The sequence below is a fragment of the Toxotes jaculatrix genome, chromosome 6, assembly GCF_017976425.1.
Source record: "Toxotes jaculatrix isolate fToxJac2 chromosome 6, fToxJac2.pri, whole genome shotgun sequence".
In the NCBI taxonomy this organism is placed as follows: domain Eukaryota; kingdom Metazoa; phylum Chordata; class Actinopteri; family Toxotidae; genus Toxotes; species Toxotes jaculatrix.
The window spans coordinates 10,137,819-10,160,732 of NC_054399.1; the positions used below are offsets into that span (position 1 = coordinate 10,137,819).

Sequence of the window (22,914 nt, forward strand, 5' to 3'; positions counted from 1 at the left end):
ATAAACAGGGTCACTCTTACTACAAGTTTTACAGCCTGTTCTATGGGACCTGTATTGGTTGTCAGTTCAAGTCCTGCTGCTCTGGGGTTGAGCTAAGCCAGCAATGTGCTCTTTATCTAATGGTCTGCGTGGGCAGTCCCCTCTCTCCTTGTTCAGTGCAGGAGAGGTAGGAAGGAAGGGAGCTTAAATCTGCAGAGAGGACACAGGGAGGGAGAGCGGAAGAAAGAAGGAGGCAGAGATAAGACGGAAGAATGAAACAGGAGCAAGTGATGAGGGCGATGAAGGGTGATCAGTGGAGGAGAAGATGACGGCTATATCGAGAGTCAGGAGCTTGTGAAATAGGTGGGTGAGGAGGAGGCAATGAGACCAAATAAGACTGACACCGGACAGATCGATGTTGCGCCTGCAGCTGTACCCAGAAGGGTTACTCAGGGACATGTGAGCGATGAGATGCTAAATAAACAGAGCAAATACAATCTTACTCCCACCAGCCCGTGGGGCTTCTAACTTAAACCTAGGCTGCGCCACAGATTGACTCAGTGTTTGGAAGTTAATTGCTGAGAGCTTTTTGGAAAACAAAACCATAGTAGCCATCAGCAACCAGTGGATGATGAGCATGAAAACAAACCATAAAAAGTGGCTTAATGACATAATATCTGACTCAAGCTGAGTGGCTGTTTTTTTTAAGTGTGTTTCTGTCTTTTCAAGAAGTGAAGTGTGTCGTTTGATTCGCTCTTCTACAATAACTGGCATTACTTTAGGCTCCCTCAGAGCTCCCAGCAGCAGCCAGCCACCACACCCTACATTCCCTCGAATGCAACAACAAACAGGAAGGGTGGGAGGGGTGAGGGTGAGATGAAGGGAGAGACAAAAGAAGACAGAGAGGTAAGAGGGGGGAGAAAAGAGAGAAAATGAAGATAGAAAGGGAGAGAAGAGAGGTATCCACGGCAACAGGCTTTTCCTCTAGCCAAAAAGTCAATGCTATAAGACGGTTACTGGGCAGCACACACACAGACACACACACACACACACACACACACACACACACACACACACACACACACACACACACACACACACACACACAGAGACACACACACACACCCGCTGAGGTTACAGCTTGATGCTGTGCTAATTATAACCTCTACATGACAGATCTTGAATAACAGGTTAGTATCAGTCAAACAAACGACATCTGAAACACAACTATTGTCAGAGGCTTTAGCCAGAAAACTATTTTTCCAACTATTTTTTTTCTTACTCTGTCCTACATTTGAAAGTGAAGCCATTTCTAAAAATAGGATTACAAGAAGTAAACGTGATGCATTCATGTGTTACCGTATTTCTTCCATTATATCAATCTTTTTTTTGTGACATGAATATTTCAGTTCTGTTGTGATAGTTGTTTTCATTGTATTTGTGGGTCTTGTCATTCTGTGATAGAACAGTGATGTTCACCAGTGTTCAGTTTTGTCTATATGAAGTACCAGGTGTAAGCTATCTCGTTTATTTTATTTTATTTATTTATTTATTTATTTTTATCACAGAGTCCCTGTGAGGTCAAAACAGTGAGCTAAAATATGTTAAGAGCTCCACAGAGCTAGGGGTAACTACAAAGTTGGTGATTGTTCTCTTTGGTTTCTCATTACAAACAACACTCTTTACATTTACACAGTCATTTTATTCATTGTTATCAATCATTAAGTGTCATCTGGAGCCTTTTTGATGCATTGATGCAGACTCCAAACCATAGATGGTCATATCATGTCTGATACTGTACAGCTGACGTTCCCTCATTTCCCCAGACATTTTAATTCCAATGTTGAGTTCACCATCAGATGCACACTCAACAAGTGTCTTTAACGACAACCACTCTCCCGTCCTCAGCTGTCATGGATGTCAGCTGGTGTGTGACGTGGCTCATGGATCGTCTACCAGCTTCAGTAGCGAGGCGTCTCGTGAGCAATCCTGTGAGTCACAGTGACGCTGGCTCTCTGCCTCGATTTCTCAAACATGAGTGTAAAAATAGACAAGGAGACAGAGTGTGATGCCCTGTGCATCTGTGAATAGGCTCAAGTCCAGATTGGGTCCAAGCCCCTGTGATTATTATTACATAGTGGTGAAAATCAAAACGAATCATGGGCATCTGAGCCGGGCTTATTAGAAATCTGTGAATTATCTCCAGAATGTGTGTGTTCATGACTGTGTGTTGCAGGCAGAGAGCAGCATTAAATATACAAACAGAGGAAAGCCAGGGGTGTAATCTCCATTTAGAGAAATTAATGTTTAAGCTCTGCTCTGAGAATAAAGCCTTGAGAATAAAAACACTGATACACTACAATTTAAAATTTAAATTAGAATTCAAACTGTGCTGTTATGAAAATATGGCAAAGAAAAAAAAGATGCTGTCAACTGAATGGATTTAACTCACTGCTGCATCAAACACAATTCAATCCATCTTCAGTTCCATATCACCTCCATACCTCAGCGGCCTGTTTGAACTGTCCAATCAATCCTGAGGATAAATGCAGCCATAGTTCAGTTTATACACAGCAGCCCTGCCAGTAAACCATGTCAACTCAGAGCCACAGACCCTTTCGAAATATAGGATATACAGCTATAATGCCAGCGGCTTTGAGGGAATCACAGTAGGAAGGTTGAACATATCTTAAGTCATTTCCGTTTGGGGTTTTGCTATTTTAAGTTTCTGTCAGCACACTGTTGAATCACTGCAGACGCAGAAAAGCACATCTATGCCAGTTTCATATGCTTTGGCTACATTCTCTCTAAAATCTGCTCTCTTTAAAGAGATAAAAAAAAAAAAACAATAAGTGGAAAAACTCTCTTTTTAATTGGAAATAAATTAGAGCAGGACCATAACTACACTAGGAACACAAGGGTCATTTCCTTGGTAATTTTCTGTTTCCATTTTTCATGCAAGGACGCAATTAAGTTATAGGGGAATTAATGGCCTTTCTCAAGTTTAAGTTGACTCTAGAGGCATGTGCACAGAATTCACAACCCAAAATGCTTGATTAATTTAATTACCAAACTGTGTGTTTTAAATCCTAGTTTTACACCTATGTGTCTAAAATAGTTTAAAAAAGAAGGGACATTCCCTGTTAAACACCTAAATTGTATGTTTCTTACAGTCTGACAACCAGCAAGCATGTCTTACTCTCACCGTAGTTATTTCTGTAAGCCCTGATGAAACACACTCTATTAAATCCAACAATCAATTATTTAGAGATATACCTTCTCAGCAGGAAACTTCCCACTGCAGGGGATCCCAGTGGGGATCAGACAGGAGGAGCAGCTGCCAGTCCTCACCAGGCCTGCCACACTAAACTCAGGCCATGTGCTTCATTAGCCCTGCCTCTTCCCTGCCAGGCCTCGATCAGCCTCCATCGACTACTGCAACTTCGAGCAGGTGGACTGACAGTCAGACTCACGCATACATGTGCACACCCATTTAATCACCCTGCACCCCTGTGAACTTACACAAAGGGATGTAAGAGAGAATACTCTCATGTGCTCAAACTAACATCAAAACAGAGAGTAATATGTTCTCGTTAGCCCACACACACACCTCTCTGGCTCCAGTGTTAACACACCCAACCACAGAGGCCTCTGGATAATTCCCGGATTGTTCATCTGCTGTTAATTGAGCACTCAGAGAAAAAAAGAGCCTCTTACCGTGAGGTGACAGTGGCAAGTTGTGCTCCAAACACAAGGCTGACCTTTACGAGATGTCCTGCAGAGATTGTGCGTGCGTGTGTGTGTGTGTGTGAACGTGTGTGCTCTTGTACTTCTATCACTGTGAGGACCACTTTCAGTTTTTAGTCCATGTGAGTAGGAATGCAACTAAGGATTATTTTCATTTTTGATTAAGCTGTTAAGACCAAAAATGTCTTGTCTAACAAATAGTCCAAAACCAAATATATTCTGTATACTACTGCATGAGATGGCATACAATCCTGACATTTGAGAAATTGACACCAGGGAATGTTTAAAATGACTAAAATTACCATTTGATTATCAAAGTTGTTGATTCATTTTCTGTCAGTCAGCTAACTGATAAATTGACTAATCGCTGCAGCTCAGAGTTATGACATTTTTGGGAATTGAGGATGCTTTAGGTGATCCTCACTTCTTCAAAGGTCTGTTTAGGGGTTAAGACTTTTTTGGATTACTAACAGAAATTAGGTTTATGCTTAAGTTAATGGTACAAGCTAAAGTTAAAAAAGGTGCATGACCAAGCCTATCAGGTTGCTCCTTTAATTAGGTTTTAACTTTTCAAGCTCATGAGAATGGAAAGAAAACAAAGAATCTTGCACACTGATCCATCACCTGCACTTACTCAGTAAAAGTCACTTTGTAAAACCACAACTTGCACTCACTTTATGAAGTGAGTGCAAGTAATAGACAGTGTGCAGGATGGTTTGATTTTCCAAATCAAGAGCTTTTGACCCTGAGCACCTGTCACTAAGACTTTATGGTGTGCAATAAATGTTGTTGAAATTGTAACCCTGGTACACATGCAAATAAAATACACAGTTTTTCATACTGGAGAAGCCAAAGCATCTGCTGGTCGCTGGGAAACCTCACAGAGACAACAAGACTCCAGGAAGTTACTGCTTCTGTTCAAGTAGTTTATGATACTTCTGTACTTGCAGGACTACAAATGTTTAAGTTTATAGGATATGGGCTAGAGAATTAACTCTGTCAATGAGATTCCTCACAACCAGGTTTACATGTGTCTTTGTATGTCTTTATATGTACAGTATGTGTTAATATTTGTGCTGACTTGTGTATTAGCTGCACATGAATCTTCACACTCTGGACATGACACACATAGAGTGGACTGAGCCACTCATCACAGCCTGCATATTGACCAGAGCACAACATCACTCAGCTCAGCATCACTCCCTTCAAAACCGTATTAGCAAACAATATAATATAGTATGACTCTGTGAGTAATGACTAGATGTAATAGCACATGACACAGCGATCAGACATCATTATATATAATTCCTGTTAATGTCTGTTAATCAGATACAGTAGAGCTCATTAGATGTAATGAGACACTCCCTCCACAACAGCACATTAACCTGGAGGTTGTTCAGTCTGGCTGCTTTCCTTCTGGTCAGTACAGCACACATGAAATTTTGATTTAAACTCAATTGTATTCTTGCCACAGAGTATATGTGCCTGTAGGTGCTGTTATAGTATTATTGGTAATGACCCAACCACTTTAGGCCTGAAATATCTGTAATACAATAACCAACACAGACACACACACACACACACAGGCACGCTTCAAACCTTTTTCCTCAGCTGTTGATTGAAATTCCTCCTGTTTCTATTTTTAATCACCTCAACGCATGGGCAAACCCAGAGAAAACAACAATAGACAGCGATCAACAATAGAAGCACACTCATTCTATTTACTGGGTTTTTTAAAATCCGCAGTAGGCCAGTCAGTCAGTCAGGAAGCTGTTGAATGGAACAGAACAATAGGAGTGAAGAGGCCACACCTGGCCCAGACACCTGGTGAGCTGCACAGGAGCAGCACAAATACGCCACCGATGGACATTTGCGTGTGGCCGTCCTCCTCAGCAACAAGCAGAGGAAACACAGTCTCTCCCTTTTCAGTGGCAGGAAAGTGAGTCAATAGGGTTGAGAAAACAGCCAAATAATCATTAATGTTCCAGCTCTACTGAAAACTAATACAAGTGTCATATAATATAGACGGGGCTAAGGCTGGTAAGGGTTGCAACTCCATGTATAACAGCACAAAAAATGCCTGTTACAGATTCCCCAAAGCCCAATGAGATGTCGTCAAATGTCCCAAACATATTCAGTCTTAAGAGAACAGAAAAAAGCAGCAAATCCTCACATTAGAGAAGCTGGCATATTCGTTAAAAAAAATATTCATTTTCTGTTCGTCGACCAAATGATTAACCAGCCTATCATAGCTTTGCTTGATATATCTCCTCTATAAACTCGTAATGAGAGAAGGCAAGTATGGTGCCAACAATGGGTCTTTAAAGCCTTTTGTTGACAGAAAATGTTTACAGCCATACATAGAGAAACTCCTCTCTGTTCCTCTAATCCACTTTCCACTGACAACTCCTCCCCTTCTGCAGTAGTTTTTGTCTAGATATAGCTCCTCTTATAACCTGCGTCAAACCCATATATAATTTCGTCAACTTTTGGATTGTTGTTTTATTAAAACAGAGCCAATGTTGCACTCAAAAGGCCAGATTTAGTGCTTGTTTTATCATGTCCTATTCTACTTTCTCAATTCCTAATTTCCTGTTGCAGTATTGTATTGGGCTGGATTCTATTTCAATAAATCAATCAATAAATGAGCCAAAAAAAGCAGTTTATCACTCAAACAATTTCCAGACTGAACTCAGATTCTGTATGTGTGTGTGTGTGTGTGGTGGTAGGATTTCTGATGTGTTGTCCTGTGCGCTGTCCATGGTGCTGAATTTTCTTAAACTAAGGGAAAAACACAAAAGAGAATTTGACTGAGGACACTAAGGACATTCTATGAAATTGTGTTCACTTGTGGAAATATGAGCAAATGTTTGTGTTTGTTGACCAACGGGAACACAGTTTACCCACCTTTTGTATTTCACTCCTACATGACTCCTTGCACATATTCAGATGTGTGTTTGTTTACTTCATACCCGCTTCATTTTCACCATGAAGCGGAAAAGGATATGGCCACTCAATGATTTTCTTGGCGTACTTCCTGACCACGTTGTCCTCCCCAAAGATGAAGAGGGATCTGTTGACGGTGAAGCAGTTCTCTCTGACCGGGATGGGGTTGTACAAGGCCATGGTGCGGGCACGCTGCGCTTTGGTCTGCTTGAAGGCTGGGGAGATGCCACCTGTGGACACGGCGGCCCCATCGCGGTTCCGGTTGCGCTCGGACCCTCCATCCCCTGAACTCAACAAGCCCGGGACGTCGTCTCCAAACCGGGCCATTCTGTCAAAAGCAAACCACACGGGAGGGAAGACAGGGTGAGACAGGTGAAGGACTGAAGGGTTTATTCTCCCAGAGAGCAGGGTGCGGTGCTGCGTTCGGAGTGACCGCAGCGAGAGTGGCGAGATCCTGACCAGTTTTAGTCCATCCTCGCTTCTATTTGCAAAAACACCGCTTTCACTGTCCTCAAACTTCAAAATCAGATCAGAACATTTACGGATTTTTGTCCAGTCGGTTCAGTGAGAAGCTCTGTCAAAGCAGCTCGTCGATCCCCCCCTTATCAAGTGCGCTCTGCGTAAAAAAACAAAAAAGCAAACAGATCCAAAAAGTAATTCAATCCCGCTTCATTTAACGAATCCGTCGTTTTAAATGAAGCTGTGAAAACTGATTCATTTTGCCGCGTTTTATCCATCCAAACACTAAAAGGACAACAGAGAAAAGCTGCAACAGGTCACGTCTTCAGCCATCCTCAGTCCCCTCAGCGAAAAGGAGAAGAGCGGGTTGATCCATGGATTTTTAAACAAACTAGCAACAGTCCACTGACTAATTCAGAGCACATCTCTCTCCTCTTCTCTGTTGACCATCTACCACAAAAGCACTATCCTACTGCATGTGTAAGAGCACGACGGGGGGAAAAAAAGAAAAACTTTGGCATTTTCCACAACATTTTCCTCGAAACAAAGCGAACAAAACTACGTGCCACACAGAGGAAAAGACGATCCCCAATCCGTCTTGTCTGCAGTGGGATAGTGAAGGAAGCATCGCCCGCACTGTAAGAGCAGGAGGAGAAAACAGATGACAGTGTCTCCTAATGCGACAGGATCAACACACCTCTCCTAACCTCTGTCCAACCCTACCCATGCTGTTTAAGATGCGCAGATCTAGTTACCAAACCGTGTGTTGACAGAAAACGAGGAAAAGGAAGAACAGAGTCAGGCATGGAATTAATCACAAAGTCACAATGCAATAAAACAATTACTAGATGCAACTGCCTCCACCATGAGAGATGAGAAATTATGTAAAATAACTATATTTAAGATTACACAACCTGTTAAACCTGTTATTCAAACAGCCACCACTGACTGACTTCAGGCTTTTGCTGAAAATGTGCGTAAAAGTCTTGGAAAACGCTAAAAATGCTCAATTACAATCTGAAGAGGGGCCACGCTGTGATATTCGCTTTGACATGTGTTGTTCACCTTGCATGGTCACGCCTCAGGGCCAGCAAACTGAATGCAAGTCACGTATCAAATCTGGAGGGGAGTAAAAAACCCTGTTGCGAAATACCCAGCCCAGCAAGACACTCAGGCGGACAGCAGCGAGCATCTTTGGCTAATTACAGGGTTCAGAACCTCCTATTGCAAGGCATGATAGTGAAGGGGGAGTCGTGCTGCTGTGTGCTGACTGGAAGTGATCTTATCTACTCTCATGAGGATGTGAGATTTTTACAATGAAGAGGTGGGAGACCAATGCCTGGTGTAAGATATTAGAAACATAACTGTAGAGGAAGAAATAAAAGGATCCTTCTTGTGATATTCTTTTTTTTTTTTAATTAAGTCCCAATTTAATTGATTGCTGTTTTTTTTATTATATGCCTTTATTTATTATATAGTTTTTTGCTATAGGATTGCATACAATTTTGTTGTACATGTACAATGATAAAAAAGATATTCTGATTCTGATATACACTGTCCTGCTGTAAATACTCCTTAGCAGACATTTGTATTAATGCAGAAAAATAGTCAGCAACAAATGTACTCTTTACTCCTGTTTGAGAATTGTTTACTGAAAACTACAGTGTCCTGATGTTTTAGGAAATTACTGAGCCTTTTTTAAAATGAAGACTGTTGCCTATTATTTTAAAGATTTACTTCTTCATTGGAAGAATAGGATAGAGAGATGGACAAATGCATTGTTGGTTTTGGTCTGCTGATTTGCTGACAATAATAAAAATGTGACATAACACCAACATAAAAAGCCACGGTCCCAAAAGATATGAAGCAAGATGTTCCACGATGCAAAGGGCATCAAGCTGAGAGTAAGTGTAAAGTAAAAGTCACCAGCCACAGTCATATAATTTTTTAAACTGAGGTGGTAAACTGGAGACAAAGGAAAGAAGAACCATGGGAGAGAGTTAACCACAACACTGACACTGATGGGTATTTAGTGATGGTGGTATGACGAAGGCAATGATCAATGGTGTGTGGCCTCTAACTCATTAGTGCTCCAACACATTATGAGCATTAAAAATAGAACACATAACAGACAGAAACGCGACGTCTTCTCATTATACATGGTGAGAAATGTTCAGTCTCCTCTGGTTATGAGGCAAAAAAAAAAACTGCTTTAGAAAAGTCACATTTCAATTGCTTTTGTTATTTCAGTCTCAGCTATGAGTGACAGAAACATTACTTTTTCCTGTTCCTCTGCGCACCAGTAAGCGAGTGATACCATTACATTGTTTTCTGTCAGGATGAAAGCGTGCAGCAGCAATCACAGCTTTCTTGGCTAAGAGGTGAGGGGTGAATTATGGTAATTAGGTGTTAGCTACAGGGATACTTAGGGCGGAAGGCTGATAGTTCTTTCCTGTAAAAAGGCACAGAGTGAGCAGTTAGAGTCTCTGTTGTAGATGATGCTTTGAATCAGTAGTTTTTATTGCCCAATTAAAAAAAAAAGACCTTTTTGTACTAGTTATATTGCTGAAGGACTCCACAATATAAGCCTGTTTGTTCAAGGACTCAGTCACTCATACTTTGATTAGAGCACAAACTAAAAAAACAAGTTTACACTGACACCAATGGCCCTAAGGTTAGTTGGGACCACTTTCTAACAAGGCACTCTATATAAAGAGCTTATGAGTTGTCACCACTGGCTTTATTCTCTAGTTGATAAATCTTACTGATGCTTTATAGATCAGTTATAAGCCATGAATAAGAACTTTGACTCGCCTTTGAAAGGAGATGGATTATTTTGAACTTGAGGATGACTGGAATGATAAGTTGGGAAGGTCAGGCTAGGAGTAGGAATACCAACATGCTGGACAGTGGAGTTTGCATTTTCTCCAAATGCCCGCATGGGTTTCCTTCGGGTTCTCAGGCTTCCTCCCACCCTGCTACAGGGTACAGGTATAAAGTGTACCTCTCGCCCAATGTCAGCTAGGATTGGCTCCATCCCCCTTGCAACCCTCAAAGGATAAGCATTATAGCTAATGGATGAATGCTTTTTTATCATATTCTACCTCATATTGTCCCATGGTAAAATCCTGGACAAACTCATGGCCAAAGATGAAAAACTTGAGTTGGTCGCGAGCCACAAAGCCAACACACACAAGTGGCTGCAGGCAAACCCCCCAACAAAAGATGACTGTATCTCAATTGTCAACAAAATATGCTGTATGGAGACACCTGCCTTTTCCCTAAGACGACAATTTGAATAATATATAAAATACTACTTACTTTATGGGATGTAATCTACTGTCTGCACAATTCATTTTTTAACTTTTTAAAAATAAACGAATGATTTCAAAAAAGACCTGGAGAACTGTGAGAAATCCAAAAAGATCCAGTAAGAACGCCTTCTTAAAAGTTTATAGAAACCCAAAAGTATTCTATTGTAAAAGCTGAAAATCTTATCAAACGTCCCATTGGGAATAACAGAAAACCTTCTCTTAGCCGTAAGAGATGTCTGGGCTTGCAAAAATCTAGCCGAGGAACGCAGGGTTACCAAGGTTACCTGCTGTCATGACAGCAGGTTGACAGTCCCTTCTCTGGTAATGGGACTTAGTGCCACAGGACTGAGGCGCGAACAAAGATTTCAATTCAAAAATAGAACATGTGAATGGAGATACCTGGGGGACTTGTATCTGAAACCTGGTCATTATCATCACCTTCGCTTAATGGTCTTGTAACTAAATTAGCTACTCACCCTGAAGGGAAAAACTAATCACATGAGAACCCACTTGAATTCAGTGCACATTTACTCAGTGCATGTTTACTCGACACACTGTTAAATGTAAACATTTTAACAGTTTTCATCTTCAGCTGCCAACATACTTCCACCAAGCTCCTGTGTGTTGAATTAGCATGGCTTTTCTCTTTGTTCATTCATACTTTTCTGTGAGAGCTTGAACAATTTTCATGATATAGTGCTGTGTTTAACCCATTTCTGTCCATATAAATCCAGAAATAAAACAACAAACTAATGTTTCTGTAGCCCACACCTTCTCCTCAATAAAACACTAAATGCTACATTCCAAAGTTTAGGTAATTGTGGATTTGTTTCGTATGGTTTGGGGCTAGTTTGTGTGATTTTTTTAAAACTTGGTCCATCACGGATTTGGAGCAGAGAAGTAAGAAGGTGACACATTAATAAGGCACTGTGGCGCTCAATGCTGTGTGGTCTGCTAAAAATAACAGATTTAGAAACATTATGACAACTCCAGTTTCATGACATGACATGTGCTAACTCAGCAAGGACAACACGACCACATATCCTCTGCCAAAGACAAGAGCAAGACACATAACAAGAACAGGTTATTAAGATAATTCTATATAACAAAAAATAAGGTCTCCAGTGTAGGACAAAGGAATACCCACTCCTGCAAAATGTCCAACAGTTTAAACTAAAAGTAAAAAGACTTGAAGGAATATATGCATCTTTAGTTTTTGGGTGGCAAAATTATAAAGATTTAATGATATATCAATACTGAATGGAACTAATATTAATCACTGGACTTCTGGACTCATACCTCTGGCTATTTATGTAGGTGTTTCTAATTTTTGTTGCTATAGGAGCACTTCAGCATGAACCCAAGTCAGATAAATTAACTGTAAATGAGAAAGATAAAGGACAAATTAATCAATGACTAAATGGCAAGTAGTGTAATTGGAGGAGTGTAAATACTGGCAGCTTTTGTAGTGAATAACACAGAGTAGACATTATTTACACAGTGATGTGAGACGGACAGACAGAAAGAGACGTCTGAGAACGAATCTGTGTGTCTGTCTGAGTTAGACGTGTCAACACATTTTCATCATTGTGGAGAACACACTTGCTGACAGCCGTGGGAGGGGCTTTAATTGTGCAGGTATAAAACAGCAGATCAAAACACACACTAAGGCAGTGTGATCACAACACGTCAACATCCTTCATGAGCCTCATCATCGTTTTAGAGTGTTTATTTTGTCACTTTCATTTCTTTTATCCCATTTTCCCTCCTCTGTAATTGCATGTATTTTTTTATATACATCACCTCAGTTTTAGCCTACATTTAATCTCGTATAGGGGTAGTGCAATGTAATCCGTGCTTCGCAATCCTGATGTTTCCAGAAGACTTTGATTGTGTACAAGTCTTATTTTGTGAATTGTTTTAAACTGTGCTTTCAGAGGAAATAAAATTTACTTGAAAGTTTTTGTGATACTTGAGAGGCTAATCTGACTTGAAATTGTTTTCTAGCCATCACTAGCACAATAGTTTCTATGGCAACAAGGCATCCTTGAAGAAATGACGCTGTCCAACTCACACATACCGCCATATAAACAACAAAGTGGTGTTACCCATACTAGCTGCTTTATCTGTCCTTAAAAAGGGGGATGGGTTGTAGGAATAGATCAGATTTACTAATTTTTTTGTTCTTCACGTCAGACATCATGTGGACGCTCCAGTTTGAATATCATCTGAGGGAAAATGCCCACTTTATGCTTATTTAAAGGGAGGGTTGGACAAATAACAGTATAACTTGATTGCAAATCTGCTGGACTTATTCACTTAACTTCATAGAGTTTGCTAGGAGCAGTTTTCTATTTCCACCTCTCAGGAAAAGGTGTGAGTCCCAATGTGGTTGGGAAAGAAAAACGTCAGCAGAGTGGGTGCACCGCAATAATGTTTGAAAGAGAGAGGCGATGAAAAATGAACACGATATCTCACTGTTTTGTCAAAGAAACGACCAAACAAAGATGGTTTCTTGTTTTGTGGTGACTGAAGCAAAAGGTCAAGTTGACGTTGACTAGGCAGGTAGTGCACTGTGGCTGATTGCATGCTTTTGAAAATACATTATATCCTGTATGTCCTCAGAGTGCACTCGCCAAAGCCATAGAGAGGCAGCAGCTCAATGGACATCAAATTCAACTTCAAGTTGAGGATTGAGGACCACAGAGCCATAACTCCCTGCCTGCTCTTTGTTTGGCGTTCTAACACAGTCAGATATTGTGTTCATTTATTACGAGCTACTGCTCTCTCCCTCTTCAGCGTAGGTCTCTGAAGAATTCTGTTTGATTAAATTTTTTTCTTCTCCACCACAGGCCTCTCTCATATCTGTGTAAATTTGCACCTGTTCTTGAGAGGCCGAGATTTTAACACACACACAGATCAGAACAGAATGAGCAGTTATATACACTTACATTTCATCCTGTTATTTGAATAATGTTAACTAAAACAGATATGAAACAAAGAGAGGGGTACACCTTAATAATCACAGTGGTAAACTGTACATACAGGGCAGTGTGTGTTTGTCCCTGGTTGCAAAATATACCATGAATGAGCTGCAAAAGAAAGGTGTGAGAACACCTTTGGCAAATTCTGTGTTGTCTGTTAGTTATCTTGCTGCTACCACCAAACAAAATCATTTCAATCAGTTCAAGGGGAAACTCGATTTTTTGGACTTGAAATGATACCATTATGTTTGGACTGAAATCAAGTCTGTTCTTGCATATTGCTTCATAGATATGGTTGAAAGCACAATAATCAGGGACTGGTGGCGAATGCAGAGCTGCATTCACACAAAAACAATCTGTTCACACAGTCTGTCAGCACAGCTGATGTATGCTGCTGAATGTCTGAAAAACTAATTAATATGGATGAAAACATAACCATACTGCCAAATATAATGATATAATTTTGGAAATTGAGGGACTATTTTCCCTGTTTCTGATGCAAAATGCGCATGGTGCACAGTTGGAGACATGGATGAACATATGTCTGAAGCCACTGCTACAACTGTGTTGAAATAATTATTTTCAAATTATATAAAAATTTAAAGTAATGAACTTAAACACACTTACTACTAGGAAAAGAATTATTTTTGGATATTTAGTCAACAATAACACCAGCTTAACGTACTGTCAGTCTGTCAAAAGTCATGTTCTCACTAATGAACTTCGATGTTGGGTGATGCTCAAACCAACGCAAAAACACATATGAAATGGATCAAATTCTCCCAAAATAACCGCTGTGCTGGGTCAGTGTGCCATCGGCCTGAGCCCAGATTTCAACATGACACAGAAAAGCTTAGGGGCAAACACAGAAGGACAGAGAGACGACAAAGCCAGACCTATTGATGTGGCGAGATGAAGGGGCCAGGGAGATTGGACTATATTTAGCTTCATTGAGATGGTAATGGTTGGAACATGAGAGGACTTTTGTGCATGTTTGTGTGTGTCTGGGATTGTGTGTTAGTGATGAGCTGTACATGCTTAACCACCATTTGAATTTCTGGGCTTTACATTGGGAAAGTGTTTTCGATCACAGAAACAGGACTAATTACAAGTGGATTTGGCAGAATCAATAGTCATCTCTCTGTAATAACAGCATGGAAATAGCAGCACTGTTGATTTCTTTCCTGGGCATGATCAGTGCCCGAAGGAAATATGATGAAACACATTTACCCTGCAGCACAATTTCTCTCTCTCTCTCTCTCTCTCTCTCTCTCTCTCTCTCTCTCTCTCTCTCTCTCTCTCTCTCTCTCTCTCTCTCTCTCTCTCTCTCTCTCTCTCTCTTTCTCTCTCTCTGTCTGTCTTACCCTCTCTCTCCCCTCTTCCCTCTCTCTACCCAACCCAGATTTCTGCTTTCCACTGTTGTCTTCCTTCTACTTGTTTCCTAGCAACTGAACTGACATGCCCCCTATTCTCAGCCCCATGAATCTGTCACTGTAACCCTAGATTTTATGGAATAACCTATATAAAGCATCATTCCCCATGGGGAGCTAAGTTATGGTCGTCGTCACCAGACAAACGACTCCATCCGCAAGCATGTTGTTAACCTGGTTTCCACCATATTGCAGGTCAAAGCAACAGTTGGGTAGTGAAAGATCCGCAGTCATCAACCAGATAACGAAACAAACAGTGAAATTATACAGCTCTCTGAGATGTCCCATTAATTTAAGCAACTTAATTTAAAAAGATGAGGAGGAGAGCTTTAGGATTTCGTGACATTATGTGGACATGACTCTTTGCAGTAAATTTCCACAGCACTGAATCCACTGTTGTGAACTTATCGACTTGTAGAAGATTAGCCTCACGCTGACCTGATGTGTTTGAGAAATTCACTCACACAAATTTTGAGGCCAGAGGAAGATGAGAAGAAGATGAAAACACTGCAGAGCAGTCTTTGGCAGCACACTGTCTATGTTAAGGTGAGCATATTAGTATTCAACCTAATAACAATTGTGGGATGGAAAGATCTCTAAAACTCTTTTAGATTAGAAAACAATTAAACTCTCAAAATAATGCTCAACTAATGACAGTTTATAAACAATTTCTAATCAATTAAATTACATTACATTGAATTTAAATGCTCAAACATAAGAGTTTAACTTTTAGATGAAAAATTCTGAATTCATAAATAAAAATCCTGACGTAAAACAACAATTTTACAGCCATAACTTGAATTTGGGTTCTTTCTAGTATTTGTACTGTCTAAAGAAAAGCTGTTTTTATTTTTATTTCTTTTTTCCCCAGGCTTAGATCCAAGCTTGTGACATTAAGTATTCCCAGGTCCCTGAAGCTCAGTGAGACCTCAGGCGATATATCACACCACTGATGATGAAACAGTGGAAAACATTAAGTCTTGTGAAATGAAAAATTAATTCATGAAAGCCATAATTATACAGTTAATTGAGGAACCAATTGTGCAAAGAGAACTGAATGTTATGGTAGGTTTGTCAAGCAGTTTTAAAATATTTGTCAAGAAAGAGTCTCCATCATAGTGAAAGGTGTCAGCTGTAGTCTAATATTTCATAATATGCCAAAATTAGCTTCACGTGTCTAACATTAATTCATGTGTACTAACATTACTGTCACAATGTGCCATTATTCTAAAATCTGACTCATCCTGCATAACCTGAAAAATGTCGAGTGGAGGGCAATGAGATTACTGAGAGAATAACTCCACCTAGTGACAAATAGAGGTACTACATTATGTAGTGGGACAGAAAATTCATTACCTCATCATCCTGTTCAGGTAATTTTTTAGGAACACGGGAATTCACTGATTTGGACCTATATAACAAAAGGGTAAAGCCAATAGTGAGTAGAATAACCATTTTACCTGAAGTGTCCATTATGTCTGTTGCTTTGGTGTTGTAAGTAACCATTAAGAAGATTTATTTGTACATTGAGGTGGGTTGGGGAATTCTATTACACATTACAACATTAATGGTCAGTGGTATAGAGACATTGCTTAGTCCAAACATGGTGCAAAACCAAAAGGAAAAAAGCATTAAATCCAGAAGATGGAAATCCATTATTATATACAGTGAAAAGGAAGCAGGTGGTGGACTAATCAAAAAAGCCATGAATAAGGAATTCGCAGTGACTGCTTGGTGCAGCAGCCATTTACTTTTAAAATTAAACCATCCATTAGTTCATATATCTATCTGGCTCAGAATTAGAGTGAATGAGGGGAGTGTTAATAATCAAACTGGCAGCCCAAAAGATCAATATTGTCAACAGGCAGCTGTAAATTTACCACAGAGGTGTGCAAGGGTTGGTTAGTCATAAGCAGATGGCTGGTAGGCTGCTGGATGGTGGAGTACCCCTGAGGCCTCGGAAAAGCTGGGAAGCGAGCAAAGAAAAGGAAAGTAGAGGAGAGGATGTGAGTCAGGTGTAAAGGTTTGCGACCTCTTGATTTACCCCAAATTTCCCATCCTGACCTCTTCACACCTCTGATCAAACTAAAAAGTGGACAGATTACGAGGTAACTCCGTGATTATGTTTATATTTTCCTCTGTGAAAAGTCTGGATCAGTGTTTAAGCCCTGACATACAGCCCAATTCAAGGTTATCACTGAAACAATTTGTGTTGTGTTTGTGACTTTATTCGGATTACAAAGACTGTCCCAGCAGCTGTAGACTGGATATGCTTGAATTTTTGCACCACATGACAGTATTTCCCCACATCATTACCGAATAGCTTCTTAAGTAGCAGCTGCTCTGATCTGGAAAACATACTGTGCAGACAAGCTCGACTGAAGCTGCAGTGAATCACAGAGAGTGTGGATTATGAATGCCCTCTGGTGGTCTAAACAACACTAATTTAACACACACAGGATCAAATCAAACTTTGGATTGAGGTTAAAAACATGGAAGAATGATTCATCAGTTCTCTGTGATGCTCTTCTCTTTCTCAGTGTTTCAACATGTAAGGGTGGTTCCAGAGTCAAGAGGACGTAAACCTAAAAAGAGCTTTAAAACTTTAAAAAGACTGAGATGTGAGGTGTCACTTTCATGTCCTCATGGCGCCTCTGCATGAATAATTGCCAAGAAAACCCATTCTAATTACTCCTCTTCTCTGTGAATCCCTCCAGCTGGATTTTGATGCCTCTTTCAACATATTTACCCATTAGTTTGAAATGACATTGCAGCCGCAGACAAATGATTACTTCACAGGCGAAACACCATCCATTTGTCTCATGAATGCATGCATGAGCCTGGTTGTGCAGTAAGCAGTTCTCGACAGCTCCACTAGAGGTCACAGACACGGCGCTGAAGTCTCAGCTTGCTGCTATGTTGGATATTGATGAGGACTCACTTTGCTTACCCAGCATCCTTCTCCCCATTTATCAGAACTACTCCCTCCTGGAGCAACATAAGTCACGCAGCTGCAACAATTGGACTTCCTCTGGTTTTGGGGGGAAATGGATGTGATGAATGTCTCCCACATACACTTCCATGCGCGTCTCTGGCTCGTTTCCCTGCATATTAGCCTCAAACAGAGGCTAATGTGTGGATCTCAATGCTGACCACATACGGCCAAACCCATCACTGAATTGTAATCTCAAAAGAGGGCCCAAAAAAAGGCAATTTAGATATAGGGTCCCTGCTAAGCCCATTTGGCTTGAAAGCATCAGTGGCTGAAAGAAATCCTGTTGCACTACAAAGGTATTATTTGCTCCAATAAGCTAACAGCATTGAACTCTCAGAGCACAGCACAATCATCTTTGATATTTAAATCGCAAGCTTTGAATAAACGGATGGGGAGTGAATTCAAGGTCTATGACAGGGCGCACATTGATCCTCCTCAGCGTGTCAGGACTTTAATGTCCAAAGAGGCACGTGATGGCTATAATTTCAGCATGTATGCACACCAGACATACACTCACACACACACACACAGATATAAAGAACATCAAGTATTAAAGCTTTGTTCTAAAATGAAGAAATCAGCCTGAAGACAGCTCACAGGCATAATAGACAGAAGAACGGAAAGCTGTTTCAGTAGATATATTCAAACTAAATCCTGCCATTAAGGTATTATTTATAAAGGCTTTGCCAAAGCAACAACAAATTTTAAGAATTACTTTTTAATATAGAAATAAAAATTTCTGGAATAGACGATTTGATTGGATTTCTCATTTACAATAAGACAATCAAGAAGAATGCTCAAGACCCAGATCACTTCCTTCCTCATGTTAGCTGAAAGCCTGTTACTATTTTAAAAGGGTGGTTAAATGTGTTGCTTATCTAGACAAACATCATTACTGCAGAGCGTTTTATTTATCTGTGTGCAAGCACATACAGTGGTGGAACAGGTTGACAGGTCATATTGCTTCCTGTGCTAAATGATTTCATATCACATGGTAGTGTGGGAGGTCAACATAAAGTGCTGCTTTTTTCCCAGCAGAACCTGTACATCAAATAATCTGCTCAGAGGAGATCTGAAAATGTATCTCTTTCTCAAATAAGCCTCTTTGTGATACAAAGTGCAAGTACACTGAGTTAAAACCTTTATCTAACTCTAATTTATACAATTTGTTTATCTATGGTTTACTGAAAGTGTTTTATTTTGAGACAGATGTTGATAGAAGACGCGTCTCTAATAAATTATAGACCAATAAACTATGAACTGTAATTACTGACTCGATCAGTGTTAAAACACTTAGATCTCACTTTACGCTCCTTTGGCAGCTTTTTGTTTTATTTTCCAGAAGCACAGACAGCACAACTAGAACTTTTCACATGTACATCCTTCAAGAATAAAGACAAAAACTGACATGCCCGTTGGAAATTTCCATCCAGCGCGAAGCCTGAACAGCCTGAAACATTATTTTAAGATATCACTCAAAGCAAGTGAGTTATCAGCACATCAGTGGTCTTTAATTATTAAACAGATAATAAATGTTGATCTATGCAAGTGCCTGCAAACCATGTGCATTTGGACTCAGAGCTACACATCATGCTGTGTGTGTGTGGGTGTGTGCGTAAGCACATCTGAATGTGAACGTGCAATAGTAAATGAGAGAGCATGTTGCCCACATGTAGTGTTGCATGGGAGGACCAGGGGCCATATTTTATAGAGAGTTCCCTTGGGAGACCGAGCTGGTGTTAGTAAACCAGGGCATGAGCCCAGAGATGCATGGTAGCAACATTTAAGGCTGTAATACTGAAAAAAATGGGGAAAAGGGGAACGAGGACACCCTGCTGATCTTCTGTGATGAGAGACAATGCAGGCCATCTGATGGTGTTGCACTCTGAACTAACATCACTCTAGAATTTAATCACAAAATGGCAATAGTCCACCACTTTGCCTTTGGTCCAGACTGAAATATCACAACCATTAACCATCAGTATAACAACTGCAGGAGCACTGCTATGAAATTTGGTAGAGACATCCATGTTTTCCTCCAGATGAATTTTAATAACTGTGATTATCTCTTCACATGCTGATACGCTAAACTAAAATGTTGAACATGGTGAATATCTTACCTGGTAAACATCAGCATGCTAACATTGTCACTGGAAGCATATAGCATGCTGACTTTAGCATTTAGCTCCAAGCTATCCAAAAAAATAAGACTTTTAATCTTGTTTTTTGGATTAATTTGTCAGTGTTCCTAACCTCTTACCGACAATAAAAAGGTCTCTAGCTGGAATCAAACCAGGCAGAGTATATGTCACTCAAATTATTTTTAAAGGTAATGTCAGCACTCTCTGTGGTATCCTTTGTCATGCAATAATTAGAGCAATAAAATATTAATTTAATTAATTAAGGGCTTTACATAAACCATTCTTTCACAAATAAGGCAACGTGAGAGTACGCAGGTAAAATCAATCCAAAAAAAGTTCATATCACTTCACTCTGTTGCCTCTTTCCTCTTTGTTGCACAGCTTAGCTCTTTCCCATCCCTTCACAGCCTTCATTTTATACCCCGGAGCAACATTTAGTCAAACTTGGAGATCAACATCCACTGACAGATCACACATCTCAGAAACTCATAATCTCTCTCCATTTCTGTGATGGTCATCAACAGTGTCAGTTTTGCCATCCAAACACAGGGAGACAGAAAGAGAGAGCAAGAGAGAGAGAGAGAGAGAGAGAGAGAGAGAGAGAGAGAGTGAGAGAGAGAGAGAGAGAGAGAGAGAGAGAGAGAGAGAGAGAGAGCAAAGAAAAAAAACATGGAGGGTGAGTGAGAGGATGAACGCAGCAGTACATCAATTTATCACTTAATGAGATGCTCTCCACCCTAAGCACAGCAAAAACAAATACATCTTTGTCATAAAACAAATAAGCCAGCTTGAATTCAATGAAAACATTATCACTGAGTGTGTGAATGAACAAACATTTCTACAATTTTCCCTCGACACACATTCTCTCTCAGTGAGACCGCCTTCTGCACATTGTTTGACAGACACATGGTTTTGTGCTTTGGAAAACGGCTTTTCAGTGTGTCATCATTAATAATTCACTTATGACAAACAGCTCTGACATTTACACTGTGCTTGGTGTCTGTCTGACATTGATGGGGAGACAATAATGAAGGAGAGGGAGACAGATACAGCGAGAGACAGATTCTCTCTCAGCTGTGTGCTGATGAAATTAGAAAGGGTCAGGCCTAATAAAGTGTCAAACGCTCCGTAGTAAAACATCGATGCTTGAAGCTGTGATGACCTTTATGGAAATCGTACACCGACCTTGAATTGAGCTTAAGTGATAACAGTATCTCTAAGAACAATGAAGGAGAGTAAAAGAAAACTGAATGTGGCATAACATCAACCCAGGAGTGCAGCTGAGCCCCTTAGGCACACCTAGTGAAATTGGGATGAATAAGCAAAATGGTTTCCATGACATTCAGACTGCATGTCTTACAGTCCAATCATGCCTCTGTTTGAAACATCTACCAGACATTCACTTGGCTTTCGAGTGACAAACGAGGATGTGAATGTGTGATTGAGCTGCTAGCAGTGGCGGACTTTGTAAATACCTGTGTTTTCCCTCCTGAATTACTGTCTGACTCGCAGCTCAACAGGTTGAGAACAAACTGACGTACAAAGTCCTCTGAGGGCAGCAGAGTGCAGACGCTCTTTCAGAGCTAACGGTTTGTGGGCAGACAAACACTGAGAGAAGCAGACAGATTGAAACCAGAGGTAGTGTCACGTTTCCCTGAGTAGATTATTGCTGCTCCACCTCATAGAGTAGATAAAAACAAAAATGAAAACATATAAAGAACAACTTTGCTGATTCAACTTTGCTGTAAACTGTGTTTCTGAAGATTATCAACATGATTTGAGTATATCTTGGATCATTTACACCTCTGTACTGAAACATATTAATTTGTATTTTGCAATGCACAGACATAGCCACATCAACATTCAAGATGAATATCAGCAAGTATCTGACCAGACTGATAGCAAAATGTTTCAAACAACAAACATGAGTCTACAGCTGCGATAGCAGCTCACCGAGGTAGCTAAATAATAAATTTGCCAGTTTGCACAAAACAAAAACCAGGACTGGGGCTGACAGGAAAATAATTAGTTTTGTAGGTAACTGGTCATAAACCACACAACTGAACAACTGAATATTTTGACCTGATGACAGCACAGGAATAAAAAACAAAGGATCACCAAAATTACTGCAAGCAATCCTGAGAAGAACATGAATATGTGCATCAAATTTCATGGTAATCCATCCAACAGTTTATGAGACATGTCACTCAAAATCACAACTGTCAGCCTCATGAGATCATTAAATTCATTAGGATTCATCATCTGAGGACCATGAACAGTAGAAATTTTCAGTGTCAGTCACCAAATAGTTTACGGTCTGGAAGACTACCGACTGAAATACTAATCAACAGACAGACATTGCTGTTCATAGAGCTGTGCTGCTAGCATGTCTAAAAACAGGTTATTTGGTTATGGCCTTGCTGTGCCTTGCTGCTCAGAATGCTTTGTGCAGACTTCAACTGAAACAAAAACCCTGAACCAAAAAGCAAAGACTTTTGCTCTTCTTTGAACTGATAGATAAATAATGAGGCTGGAGCTTGGTGTGTGAAGAATCAAAACACTGACATTTTTGTACATGGGCAATTGTCCAACTGCAGCTGTGAGCAATGAAGTTGGGCAGGCGCCTTACGGACAGCCAGAGGCACAGGCAGTGTCTTCCAATCAGGCTGTGATCAGAAGAAATGAGGATCACACACAGTGTGTCCAAGTCTGTAAACACTCCTGCTGAGAATAAAACCAACACAGACGGGATGCACAGCCCTGTACAGATAACCGCTGATAACACAAAGCACGTTCAAAGATATTAACACACAAACACACACACACACAGTTGATACAGCAATGATGTTGTGCTGTGTCCTCGTCTTTCATCTGTAACCACTGAGGCCTGCAGTATTTCCAGACTACATCATCTGTAAA

The 22,914-nt window shown here is 40.3% G+C and overlaps 1 protein-coding gene across 3 annotated transcripts in view; it reads right to left on the reverse strand.

Moving 5' to 3' along the window:
• The window catches only part of LOC121182923 (voltage-dependent R-type calcium channel subunit alpha-1E), a 91,396-nt gene that overhangs the window by 53,147 nt on the left and 15,335 nt on the right, over positions 1 to 22,914 (reverse strand). For all 3 annotated transcript variants that reach the window (XM_041039566.1, XM_041039568.1, XM_041039567.1), the window contains exon 3: positions 6,734 to 7,000. In XM_041039566.1, coding sequence (XP_040895500.1) covers positions 6,734 to 7,000 — 267 coding nt within the window. The remainder of the gene's footprint in view (positions 1 to 6,733; positions 7,001 to 22,914) is intronic.